The sequence below is a fragment of the Medicago sativa genome, chromosome 1, assembly GCF_051527215.1.
Source record: "Medicago sativa cultivar Bolivia chromosome 1, Bolivia_mono, whole genome shotgun sequence".
Classification (NCBI taxonomy): Eukaryota; Viridiplantae; Streptophyta; class Magnoliopsida; order Fabales; family Fabaceae; genus Medicago; species Medicago sativa.
In genome coordinates, this window is record NC_140749.1 from 15012663 (window position 1) to 15027215 (window position 14553).

The window sequence follows — 14553 nt, forward strand, 5'->3', positions numbered from 1 at the left end:
GTGACCTCATTGGTTATTGTAACTTTAGAAAATATATTGTAATAATCTGTATTTGTTGTCTTTATCCATGTGTATATTTTTTTTTTTTGAAGGAATGTGTATATATAGACATATTAAATTTAAATTGTATGTCTACTTTTAAAAATAATTTGGACCACAAACCATATGACCGACCATATGATAATTTTTTCTTCAAGGTCAATATATCTTTGTTTCTTTTAGGTGCGTTTAGATTTTATTTTTTTAAGGAAAAGTTGCCTTTAGATTGTATATCTTTACTTTTGAAAATAATTTCGACCATATGGTCAATTTTTATATTTTATACTTTCTTTTTCTTAACAAAAACAAGTGTTACTTTGTTTTAGATTTTGTAAAAATTAGTTTGATATAAATAATTTGTAACTTTCTTTATAGATGTAAAAATAGGACGAAAAAAATAAACCATGAATTCAGTAACTCATTTCTAGCAATTGAAGTAGAAAAACAATATGGAAACCTAAAGTTACATAAAAACAATTGTACTGCCCTAGATACGGTGGATTCTAACAAATTACATTTTGTATGGTGTTAATAAATATTTCTATACTAGAGAACTGGTTGGGATTTCTTCATAACCACTAGAACTAAGGAAGTCACTCGAAACATTGATTGGTTTGAGATTGTTGTTTCATCCCTCGAAAATAATTCATTTGGATACAGGGTAGGCTTTGGACTGGAGGCATTTCAAGGTTTTCAATATCTCCTTCAAGCATCTCCACTACTTTACTTATTGAAGGACCATCATTTTTTACTATCTCTATATTATCCTCTGGGTTTTATGTTTTTCCTCTTGCTTGACATCTCCATCAAAAGCATACGTATCAAAACTATAAACAACAGTAGTGTTTTTTTTCATTCCCAAAATTATAAAATTTATAAGTAAGGTCGGTTTATAAAATTGACCCTAAATCACCGTCTTCAATAGATAAGAAAAAGAAAGATGGCTAAGGTTTGGGAAGGAGAGAAGAGAGAGATTAAGTTGTTAGTTAATTTCCTATTGCCCATGTTTTGCTTGCAGTATATACCTAATCAAAACATTATCATTTGCCTTTATTAAATAGAACTCATGCCTTTTACGAACACAAGTTAGTGTGAACTCAATCTTATCTCAGTATGAAATTGAGAATATTATTTGATTCTTTCCTTCCAAAAAACACATTGGATTCTTTTTATGATATATAATTTCTACCATACTGTTGTAAAATAATGAAAGCTTTTTGCTTCCTTGTTCTTTAATTTAGATCAATAGTTAAGTCGTCCTTTATTAAAAAGTTGATATATTTTTAAATTGTAGTAGTTAAATATTTAGATAAATGCGTTTTGAATAAGGCGTTTGGTAGGGTGGGAATTGCTTTTCAAATAAACTATAGGAAATTAGAATCATACATACTTTTTTGGCTTGATTTGTGGTTGGATAGGGTCGGTTTGTGAAAGATGTAGCAGGCCAAAACGTATAGTTGAAAATGAAATTCATAATGGAAAAAGGGTGAAAAATGCAAAGCCGCGAAATGCCAAACTGTTGTCTCATGCACTCCACAGACAGACTAAAGCATTTTGCACTCCTGTGACTGAAAACGCATCCGAAACCTCGGTTAAGGAATCAAAAGTTTAAAAAGTATTATTTTTGTTTTTATACAAAAAAGAGGGCAGAGACCAAACAGTAATGCTATATCACGCGAGAAAACTCTCGCGAATAGCTCACGAAACAAAATCTGCTGTTGTAGCAAAAAAAAATAAAACAAAAAAAAGAGGTCCCACTTACCAAACATGGGGGGTTGCCACAATAAAGAAACAACCGCTCGTGATGTTTCTTGAGGAAAAAATTCGCTGCGAGACCAAAAGTATTATTTTTAACTAAAAACTTTCTTGTTTTGGCTTCCTTAAATAAGACATTATAATTATTGATTTTGAGGAAACAAATGGTAATGCGAATTGACCAAAAGTAATCAATTAATGTTATCATGGTTTTTTTTTTGTTATTAATGTTATCATGTTTATGTTTGATTAAATGAAATCATTTTAATTTGATATATTTTTTTTATTAATGTATTGATGAATTGTAGCTGTTTAACTATCCACGTGAATTCATTATACCAAATTCATTTGCTTTTCCAGATCATTAACATTTTGTGAAGTAATCAACACATTTTGTCTAATCTCCTACCCTCTAAGCCTTGCTTCCTCTTTATAGAAATGTTATTGGGAATTTAGGGAAATTACCGGGAGTTAAAGATGTTTGGGCGGGTCATGTCAGAGCATAATGAGAGACTTGGCGTGTAAGGCGACCTAGGTTAAATAATTGGCGGGTCGATGTAGCTGGCCTAGGGTTTGTACCTTTGGTCAAATATTATTTCAATCCCTTATTTAGGACATGGGTATAGAGCTATATATCTGTCATACCCCAATTTTTGACCCAAGATATCACAGACACGTGTCTTTTAAACCCGACTAATCTTTGACTTTTCAACGAAAATTTCGGCAGAGAGGTATTTTAAAATACCTCATATTTGGTTCCGAGTCGGGCCCTCTTCGCTCATTTTTTTTTATTTATTATTACTTTTATTATTATTATTATTATTATTATTATTATTATTTTAAAAAAAAAGTCCAAAATGATTGTCCAAAAATATCCAGCTCAAGACAGCCTTTTCCTGTCCCCTCTAAACCACACAAAGACAGTTTGTGTTGCTCTTTCAGCAAGCTCCTTGTCTCAATCCCTCTCTATAAATGGAACCACACCTGCAACCAACAGAGGGAGGAATTTTTCCAACAACCAAATACACACAAAAAAATTTCACAAGCCAAATCTTTCACGAAATGGAATTTTCGGTCCAGAAAGACACTAACAGCCAAGTTCTAGAAGCCTAAACCTGCACAAAAATCCGATACAACACAATATTTCATCAAAACCCAATTCACGATCAATTCATCAAAAACCTGCGCACAAATTCAACAACAAAAAGCCATTTTTAAACCAATACACAGAACCAACAATAATCAAAATCCGAAACCTCAACACAAAAAACCCAACCATCGACATCATAGTCCCATATCACAGAGTCATCATCAACTATACCCATATCATCCTCGAACTCAACATCAACACAACGCAAAAATCCGTAATTTCAAACTACAAAGCTGTCATAAAGAGGAACTTAAATCAAAAGGTTAAAAGTCTATTCTGTTTTGTTTAGATCTAGGGCTGTATATTCATCATTTGGGATTTTTATTGAAAGAAAGTGAAAGAGAAGAAGAAAACGGTTAGAAAGCCGAAAAAAAAAAATAAGAAATAGGGTTGTTTGGGGTGTTCACAGCGGCGGCGCCGCCGTCTATGACGGCTAACCGCCGCGTCAGACCACCGCCGGCCACCCTGTCTTCTCGCCGGAAATGAAGAAGAGGGATGAGAGAGAACAGAGCTTCTCTCACTAGAGAGAAGTTAGAGAGAGGAAGATGGTTTAAAATGAAAAGAAAAAACCAGTAAAACCCTATTTATATTCCTCCTTGAACCGGGTTTTTTTTATTAAACCGGTTCACCCTGAGGTCCGAACCGGTCTAAGTCCAACCCAGGCCCAGCAGTGCTCCTCTGTGCTCATTTAAGCCCAATCCCTCCAGTTTTCTTCCTACACCCCCCCTTTATTACTTGCACACCCCCCTGTTTATTTATTTTGTCTCTTGCATACACTTTTTGGCACTTCGTTTTCTTTTCTTTTGCATCTTTATTTACTATTATTAGTTTAAGTTTGTCATCATGCATTTTTATTTCTTACTCACATCTCATTTTTATCATTTATAAATTATCGCATGCATTTTAATTTCTTTAGCATTTTTACTTTCGTTCTCATGCATTTTTTTATTTATTTTTTGCTCGTATCTCATTTTATTATTTATAAATTATCTCATGCATTTTTATTTTATTTTCGCATTGCATTCCATTATCTACTATTATTATATGCATATTTAAATTTTGTCATTAATATACACCTCAATCCAGAGTGCTCTGGTCCTAATTTAACTATTAATATTATATTATTCTCCAGAACGATCTGGTCCTTGTTTAATTAAATTAATCCAGAGTGCTCTGGTCCTAAATCAACTGTTAATATTATGCTTATGCTTATATAGTCGTTCTCCAGAGTATTCTGGTCCGGGTTAAAATAACCTTATATTTCAGTTTAACATTATTTTTTCTCATTCTGTTTATATAATTTTCATATCAATATTCAAAACAACAAAAACATTCAAATAATCAAATCACAAAAATATTTTCATAAATAAACCTTGATCTTCAATCAAGTGATCGTCTTTTTTTAGTTTATTTCTTAATCAAATCATCAATCAATTTAATCCTACTTTGAGTCTACTTTCTTTCAATATTAAAAAACACAAACAAATACTCATTTGCCACTTTGGCTTTCTTTCATTTTAAAACCTTTTTTTAAGAACATAAAAAACACTCAACCAATCAAACGTCAATTTCTACCCCGAACTACGAGGTTTTGATCCCTCACGGGTACGTAGGCAAGGGACACGCGTCCTTCCAAATCAATAAAAACGTAGATAATTTAGGTCTCTAATTTTCTTTTATCATTGCTAATTCCATTTTTTAAAGCAAGCAAGTTTATAGCACAAAAGTTAAATAAAATCAAGAGGTTCTCGTAGAGTACTACAAATATTTAGGGTGCTTAACACCTTCCCTAAATATAACCGACCCCCGAACCCTTAATCCCTAAAAAATGTGGTAATTGAACTTTTTTCCACTTTCTTTTTGAAAAGAATTAAATGTTCAGTCGTGAAATCAAAAGTGGGTCAAACGCCAATCAAATGGCATTCGACCGTCCGAAAAATGACGCGACAATATCATATGATGATCCACAACCCCCCAAGCACGAGGCTAAAACTAAGACGAAATGTTTTGTAAGCATAACATTAGAATGTACATTTGATGATAGTTCACAAATATCCATATGTATTTGTTGTAAGTACGATCGTTTCCACCCTGCTTGGTATTGTTTCAAGAATGTGTAGTGTATTTTTTTTTTGTATAAGAACTGTCTAATTTCCTCTCTTCAAAGACTTCCTTCCTTTTTATAGAAATGTTCTTCGAAGTTTAGAGAAATTACCGGGAGTTAGATGTTTGGGCGGGTCGAAGCATAATGGGTGACTTGGCATGTAAGGGCGAACCAAGTTAAATCAACTGACAGGTTGATGTAGCTTGCCTAGGGTTGTATCGCTGGCCGAATATTATTTGAATCCCTTATTTAGGACGGGGTGAAGAGCTATATATCATGTAATGGTCCACAACCCCAAGCACAAGGCTAAAACTTAAACAAAATGCTTTGTAAGTATAACATTAAAATATGTTGAGGTTGTGAAATGATATTCCTTTTGATGGTGCACATACAATTTAATATATACAGATGGATAAAGATGGAATTAGAGTTGCTAATGGGCTGCATGTGTGTACAGTGATCAAGATTATTACACTAACAAATTGGCCATAGGGATTAAGGATATATTTAATAGTTAGTCAAAAAAATATCAACCCTTTTGTCAAAAAAATTAAAAGTATCAAACCACCATGGTCACAGATAAAACATGTCTTATATTAAATATTCTTAAACTCTGAATGTGAGTGTGATGATATATATTTTAGTAAGTTACAGTAGCCAACACAGTCAAAAACAGTGCACTCCACTTTGCGACTGTGCTGTGTGTACAGATCAAGGATAGTATATTTTATTCTATCTTTTCTAATTGAATATGTGTGCCTGAACTCACCCCTCTTTTGGAAAAAAATAGTGTGTACACACCAAACATATATTTTAAGGTTCTGTAATCGGTTAAATATATTTAATTAATATTATGAATTGGTATTAGGTTTAGGATTTAATTTGTTAAGACCGACAGTGTAAACACATTCATCAAATCAATTCATAGTATCACTTTGTTAATGCAATACTTGCATAAGAATGTAATACAACCTAAACCTGAACATCGAATTCCATGCTTTTGAACTTTGCTCGGTTTCAATCAAAAAAAGTTTCCCCCATATGTGGTCACTGACATTGATATTGGTAGGGTTTTCCCTTCTATTCCAGCAATGCAGTAGCAGCAATACAACAAGTGGGCAAGAACATTTTTGTCCCTCTTCATCTTGTGGCAAAATATCACAAATAAGTTACCCATTTCGATTAAAAGATGACCCAAAACAATGCGGAGACAGCAGGTACGAACTAACTTGTGAAAATAATGTGACAACTTTATATCTATACTCTGCAAAATATCATGTCCAGTCCATCAACTACAATAATTTCACAATCAGACTGGTAGATCCTGGAGTTCAACAATCTAATTGCTCTTCACTTCCACGCCATTCCTTGTCTCGATCTAATTTCTGTGATACTTATGATTACAACAACAAATTTTGCAATGATGCATACCATGCCGTTTCTGATAAAGAACGAATTTTCAGTGCCGGCGAGGGTTCTCATGAACTTCTCTTTGAGCATATAGTTTACTTGAATTGTACCCATCAAGTGACTAACAATCATAAATATGTGAATACTTCTTCATGTCTCAATTGGAGCTCTGAATCCAAAGGGTATTATATGTATGCTATAGCTGGTGATTTAATTGCTGAAGATTTTCAAGTTGGTTGTCGTGTGAAATTGGTTACTCTAACTTCTTGGTCGGGTTTGCAAAGAAATCAAGTGCTCTCCTATGCTGTCATACACAAAGCACTAGTATATGGATTTGAGATTTCATGGTTGCATATTTCCTGTCAGAATCTGCATTGTCGAAAAAATGAGCTATGTTCCTTCAATACTTCCACCGAGGCACTTCAATGCATTCCTGCCGATGACTATTTTACTGAATATTGTACCAATAGATGTGGTAAAGTACAGATCTTGCAACTTTTTTATCCAGATTTGAAATTTATCCAGATCTTGCAACTTTTTTATGATCCCTTATAACCGTTGATGAAACTTTTTTCCTACACGGTATTTAACTTGCAGAATATATAAAAATTATGTATGAATCTGCATAAATGCTTATGACATTGCAGAGGATTCATGTTGTATTTGTGATTATAATAACATGAGATTCATATTTCAATCCGCCTACATTTTCTTTGAATGCAGGCAAATTGGTTCGGATGGCTATAAAGGCTATATGTAAGTATTCAACTGTTATATTTGAACACCATACATTTTATATATTCATGCAACATTTTATTTTCTTTTTTATCTCTTTCATTTTATACATTTGTCACGTTACTCTCCCTATTTTATTCTTTCTCATGGTATGTCATTGGGTATCTATGTACCCACCAAATAGTTTTTGAAATTGTATCACATATTAAGCATTCTAATAATTCAAATTTTGGTGAAAATAAAATTTTACCACATAAAAATAAGTAACTTAATTCAAAACAACTAAATTCACGCACGCATTTTATAATTAAAAAAAATCAATTTTTGAATGAATAAATCGATGAGTTTCATATCGTGTATTACTTAAATAAAGTATTGTTATAATTAGTTTTAGCACATTCGACAATGCCAATATTATTAGTTAGATATTTTTGCGTTGTCACCGGGTTTGAACTCAGAATATTCTATTGTGTGTTTATGTGTGTGCGAGTGATGATAGTATTTGCCATTTCATCTACAAACTAAAATAAAGAACCGTTAGTGTTTTACAATTTATATATTCCTTTTTAGGATAATGCTAGATATCTAGAATGGATTTTCACGAAAGCTTCTGGAATAAATTGGCAATACAATGTCCATTAGATCTTATATTTGATTAACTCACCACTTCATCTTAAAAAAGAAACAACAGGCTTCATAAAAAACTAAATAACAATAACACAAAGAATGCTCGTGATTTCCGGACAACAACTGCTTTTATTTGGCTAAATGGATTTTGGCGATCCCTTCTTGAAGAAATCCTTCGGGATATATAGCAAGGCTCTATATTTTATCATGTAAAATAACAAAATCGTGAAATTCTTGATGAGTTGCACAGTCCAATTTCAATGTAAATATCATTCTTCTTTAAATTAACGTTGATTTTTTTTTTGAAGGATTAACGTTGATTTTTTTTTTTCACCACTATATTTATTTACTAAAAGTATTTTTAATTTTTTTTTGCAGCTATTATCTCGGCTACCTTTATAGGTGAGTTTTTTAACCTTTGTAGTGTGAAATTTTTTTAAAATGCATGATTTTCTAAAAAATTTAAAATATTTGTTATTATAGTAAATAAGAATTTTGACATTTATCATTTGATATATCTGTCTTATCCAATATTTTCTTTCTGTTTTGAAAGGTACCCGATAATAATTTTTTGTAAGAAGCTGCACAATAATATTTTTTTTATAGGGTGCTGCCCAATAATATTGTTGTCAAGTGTGAACGGGTAGTCATATATTTTTTTTTGGGGAATGGGGGTAGTCGTATATTGAGCATCCATAAATTGGATGATTTTTTTTTACAAAATCGATAAATTGACTGTTGATTGGGGCGGTTAATTTAGACGGGTTTGTCAAAAGACCCCAGGTTTATTTGAATAGTCCCGTTTAAGGTTAAAATATGAAATAGTACTATGGACTAAACATTTGAGTTAGTGGAGTTTATGCTTTTTGAAATAGTGTGTCATCTTTGTATTCACGTTTAGTAGTATGTCCTTTTTAAATTGAACTTTTTGTGCACTTAAGTGAACCTTTAGTAGCGCTCCTGAGTTTGTCCAACTTTTTGAATCAGAACTCTAGTTTCATTTGGTAGGGGTGCAGTACGGGAGTGCGATCCAATATTGGCCGTGAAGTATAGTGATGTATATTCACATTTGAGAGGGGGATTATTGACGTTCAAGTGAGAATGTTAGTCTCATATCAACTATGAATGAATTAAATATTGACAATATAAGATAGTTTGCTTATACTTTCACCACCTTCAGAATTTTGGTGGAGATGTGGTATCTTTCACTTGTTACCTTAGAGCATTGCACCCCACATTCATGTGGTCTCGAACAAGACTCCACCTTTGTTGCTAAATTATACACACAACATTTTTTTTTTTTTACAAATAAACACAACATTTTTGTTATCACATGTCCAGATTTATTTTGCCCAAAACGTTTGGTGCATGAGGTACAGGCCCGAGGAGCTTCAAGCAGAGTTAACAGCTTGATCAAGAAGTTTTCTGGCATGCAAGGCGCATTAGGGTGTTCATATGCGCTCGTTTGCTACCTAGTAGAGGTGTTCCCAGGTCAAGCGAATCAACCGGATCAATTAATTAACCCAACCCGCATTTTACCCAAACACGTACAAGTTCGGGTCCAACCGGATCAACCCATTCAAACCTGTTTATGATTGGAAACCACAAACTCAACCTGTTTACACAAATTGCAATTTGTTATTATTAATTTAATTTAAGAATTTTAGTATTAATCTTTAAGTGTTTTAAGCAAATTCAAGTGTTAACATTTCAAATATTAAAATTTAGGGTAAATGTTAGAACGATAATGCTGGACCTCACGAACTTAACCAACATGAAATATTCACGATGTGTTGATATTCTCCCTTGTTTTCTTGAATTACTTTATTTGAGGGTTAACATAAAGAAATTAGGGTTTTTTGTTAAAGCTAATTTCTTGTAACTATTTTACATATCTTGTAAAGGTTTATTGATAGCTCAACTTCTCCCCAGACGTAGGGTTATTTAGGTCGAACTAGTTCAACAATCTTGGGAGGGTAAGGTAGCTCAACTTGTTTGACCTAAGGGATAAGGAGTCGGAGTTTGGGTTCAAACATAAACAAAGGAGAAAAAACTAATCTAATGATAAATTCACCAAGTTCAAGGGAAAGTGAAATTTTGGTGCGTTTTTTCAAATATATATACACACACACTGCTGATGTATTTATTAATCGACCCTCTTTGTCTTGTACTTGGTTATTTGTTTGTTCTTTGTTGAATTTTTTATTGTTTGGACTGTTTTGTTTGGTAATCATTGTTGTTTATTCCGCTTTATTGTTGAAACCGTCAACACTTATTCAGTAAGAAATACAAAAACTTCTAAGTCTTCAGAAATTCCGCCTAAATTTTGCTACTATTTATAGCTTTTATCTTGTTAATTTGTTTTACATAACAGGATTGGTTAATCTAATAAAAGGATCAAAACCAAGACACGCTACTACCTACTATGAAGTAGGATGGGTTACTGGCCACTACGTTCTACCTTCATTGATGGTAGTCAGGCTTCTATTTGGGATAACATTTTTAATAGCACTACTGATATACAAATGGCGAAAAAGACATTGGTCAATGTATGAATGTATTGAACTATATCTACAGCAAAACAACCTCATGCCCATTGGATACTCATACAAACAAATCAAGAAAATGGCTAGAGGTTTCAAAGATGAATTAGGTAAAGGAGGATTTGGCACTGTGTTCAAGGGAAACCTACGTAGTGGGCCTTGTGTTGCAATCAAGATGTTGGGAAAGGCAAAAGGTAATGGACAAGACTTCTTCAATGAAGTCACAACTATTGGAAGGATACATCATTTGAATGTGGTACAATTACTTGGATTTTGTATTGAGGGGTCAAAACGCGCTCTTATATATGAATTCATGTCTAATGGATCTCTCGATAAATTTATTTTCTCCAAAGAAGCGAGTATAAATTTAAGTTACAACCAATTACATGATATTTCAATCGGAGTAGCTCGAGGAATTGCTTATCTCCACCATGGTTGTGAAATGAAGATTTTGCATTTTGATATTAAGCCCCACAATATCTTGCTTGACGAGAACTTTATCCCAAAGATATCTGACTTTGGGCTGGCAAAGCTATATCCAGCACAGAATAGCATTGTAACAATGACCGCAGCTAAAGGAACAATTGGATACATGGCTCCAGAATTGTTCTACAAAAATATTGGGGGAGTGTCCTACAAAGCTGATGTTTATAGCTTTGGGATGCTTTTGATGGAGATGGCAAGCAAGAGGAAAAACCTTAATTCCAATGTGGATCATTCAAGCCAGATTTATTTTCCTTTTTGGATTTATGACCAACTTGAAAAAGAGGGAGAAATACAAATAGAAGATGTCACAGAGGAGGATATGAAAATCGTAAAAAAGATGATCATAGTCGCTCTTTGGTGTATACAATTGAAGCCGAACGATCGCCCCTCAATGAGTAAAGTAGTTGAAATGCTTGAAGGAGATATTGAAAGCATAGAAATGCCTCCAGAGCCCACCATGTATCCAGATGAAACAATTTCAAGAGATGAAACAACCAGCTCAGACGAAACAACATCCAGTGACTTCATTAGTTCTAGCGATTCGGGGGAAAACATGACTAATCCTCTATTAAAGAATACTTCTTGTCTTCTTGACACTTGTTAGAATCCATCATATCTAAAACACTTGTTCTTTTGTAATTCTACTCTTCCATTCTGTTCAGTGTCCCTAAAAATATCAAAAGCTTAATAGCACACTCTACTTGAATCTATATATGTAATTTTAACATGTTTTTGTGTAGGATAAATTGTATTATATACTGGGTTGGGATATTAACAGTTTTTAAAATTGATTTGATTTAATTTCTTCAACAAAAAAAAAAAAACAGTTTTTAAAATTGAAGGCATCATCATTTTAGGAGTAAATATTTTTTAAACTAGATTTTAATTAATAATTTGATCTAATTTAAAAGTAAAAAATTTATTCCCTCAAAAAAAAGTAAAAAATTATTTCAAAAAAGTGCAGGGAATGATTGGGACCAATACCAATATTTTTACAAAGTGCAGGAACCAATACCAATATTTTTACAAAGTGCAGGGACCAATGCCAAACAAAAAAAAGTGCAGGGACCAATGCCAATATTTTTACAAAGTGCAGGGACCAATGCCAAACAAAAAAAAAGTGCAGAGACCAATGCCAAAATCTGTTGAAAGTGCAGGGACCAATTACACATTTAAACCTTGTTTTTATTCCTTCACGCGGCTGTGTTTGAGCTAAAGGTTAATTTTATTGAGCGCATGTTCAAAGAAATGAAATCAATTTAACATACAGAAATTGTTTTGCTTAATCTAAGATGATTATCTTTCCCTTATTTTTGAATCTCTTCCATTTGAAAAGATTGTCCTGTTAAAGAGCCTTCACTAATGGTAATGAAATTGGTGGCATGAAATGGATTAGGTGGAATGGTCAAATGGTTGTGATCTCTTGTTTCCAACATTTGTATGACACTTTTTATGGAAGGAAGATTCATTGGTTGCCATTATTGAATGCACCAAAGTTCGGCAATTGTGAGTTTCTTTGCAAGTCTAACATCACCTTCACCTTCAATATTTATTTATACGTCTCTTTCCAATAAGTTATCATGAATCAATTCTCGGTATAAAAACATGAAGATTTTTTGGAGATGACGAATCTACATTCTTTCTTTCTCCAACCATTTCTAGCGACAACATCCCGTAACGGTAAAAATCAAACACTTCGAAAATGTCGTGACAAACTACAATATAAATAAGTGTACCACATAAGGCTAAGGTACAATAATGTTCCTTGTGCTGCATCGTATGAGATGCATGTTGTGGGCCATTGTTTCCTGTTCCATTTTCCAATGTCGACAATGGATTAGTTTATTTGTAAATTGCTTGAATAGCTAGTAACTAGTAAAATGTTTTTGAAGTACTCGGTGGAACTAGTACGTGGGTACTCTGTTTTCTGCGAATTTTGCAAAAATACAAGAGTATCAATTCGAAAAAAAAAGTACCGGGAACCGGTACCGACGAATTGGTTCACAGTTCCCAAGTATTTGACTGAATTTTGCGACTATCATTCCATTTACATGTTATCCCTTTCGCTTCGCAAACTGCACAATTTGTTTTGGGCCAACTTAAAATGAGGAAATTAGTCATAGGCGATTCGCATAGATAGAAGCACTGACGTCAACCATCTTGGTACACGACACAAGTGATTATATCTTGTGAATCATCAGATATCCGATCTTGGTTTCTCAAGTGTCGTTTCTGAACTAAATAGCATTTTAAAAAGGATATCATTGTTTCTAATTCTGCATCAAATCGGTAATAAGGAAGAAATGATGAACGCTTATGTTTCTGTTCCAGATACATTTTCATAAAGCAATTGTCTGGGTCGGAAATGTAAATGTTTAGTGATTCGTAGCTAATTTGAACAATCGTCACAAAATGATGATTTTGCTTAACAATCGACATGATCACTGCTGCTATTGAAAGCAGAAGATTTAAAAGATTCAGTAGCGTAATCAAAGCACTGTGTGCTCCTGTTATTTAGTATTTAATTTGTTCTAACAAAAGAAAGTGATGAAGATAAAAAGTAGAGTAAATAAGCAATTACCCCCCTGAAATTGTAAGTTTCATCAATTACCCCCCTGACATTAACAAAACTTCAATTACCCCCCTGAAATTGCACAACGTTAATCAATTTACCCCCTCCGTCAAATTCTTCTGTTAGTCAACAGGACATTTTGCAAATACCCCCCCGAAGTTTTGCACTTATGTGCAAAATGCCCCCGAACTTGAAAATTTATATATTTTTTCTCATTCTTACTTGCTTGAGTAATCAATATGAAAATAATATTGAAACCAAAAATCATTGATGGTAGAGTTGTGTTATATATATATATATATATATATATATATATATATATATATATATATATACATGATCAATGAACCAATGTTCATTAACTTTTGTCTGATTTACATACTTCTTTGCTACATAGAATTTCAGAATTCTTTTCAATGCAATATCCAAACTTGCTGCAAGTTTGTTCACTTTAGGCTTCATACATGCTCTCTAAATATGTACATAGAATCAATGGACAAAAGCCAAATTTTGATTAATGGGCAAAAAAGAATTCAACCACTATGCAGGACCACAAACATATTTTATGGTTGGACATGTATGAGAAATTTTCACCTGCACAATGTGTTGGTGTATTTGTGTTCTTGTGTTCCATGATCACAACAATCACCACATAGAAAAGATTTCCATCCTTTTAGCAATGGGAATAAAAGTGTTCAAGTAAAACTAAAAGTGAATAACAAGTATTTATTTTTTCTGCAAGTAAATATGTGCATCAAATTGGAGGGAAGATGCGTGAATGGGGGCATTTTGAGTCAAGGATAAAAAAAAATATATAAATTTTTAAGTTTGGGGGGCATTTTGCACATAAGTGCAAAACTTCGGGGGGATATTTGCAAAACGTCATGCTCACTAACAGAAGAATTTGACGGAGGGGGTAAATTGATTAACGTTGTGCAATTTCAGCGGGGTAATTGACGTTTTGTTAATTTCAGGGGAGGTAATTGACAAAACTTATAATTTCAAGAGGGTAATTGCCTATTTACTCTAAAAAGTACATTATGGTCGTAGTCGGTGTAAAGTAAACAAAATATAAAAATCAACCCTATGGTCCAACTTACAGCAATATATGTATTTTGGATCAGGTCCCACC

The 14553-nt window shown here is 33.1% G+C and overlaps 1 protein-coding gene across 1 annotated transcript; it reads left to right on the forward strand.

Annotated features, from left to right (window-relative positions):
- The first annotated feature begins 5969 nt into the window (after window positions 1-5969).
- LOC146952992 (LEAF RUST 10 DISEASE-RESISTANCE LOCUS RECEPTOR-LIKE PROTEIN KINASE-like 2.1) lies at window positions 5970-11595 on the forward strand. Its single transcript, XM_085707416.1, has 2 exons — window positions 5970-6938; window positions 10131-11595. Exons 1-2 carry the CDS (start codon window positions 6090-6092, stop codon window positions 11451-11453), a joined length of 2172 nt encoding a protein of 723 aa, XP_085563542.1. The 5' UTR covers window positions 5970-6089; the 3' UTR covers window positions 11454-11595.
- The last annotated feature ends 2958 nt before the right edge of the window (window positions 11596-14553 follow it).

Coding starts and splice junctions, on each gene's coding strand:
- LOC146952992 (XM_085707416.1), top strand. CDS start 6,090: ATGTGGTCACTGACATTGATATTGGTAGGGTTTTCCCTTCTATTCCAG. Junction 6,939..10,130: donor GTACCAATAGATGTGGTAAA/GTACAGATCTTG, acceptor CTAAGTCTTCAG/AAATTCCGCCTAAATTTTGC.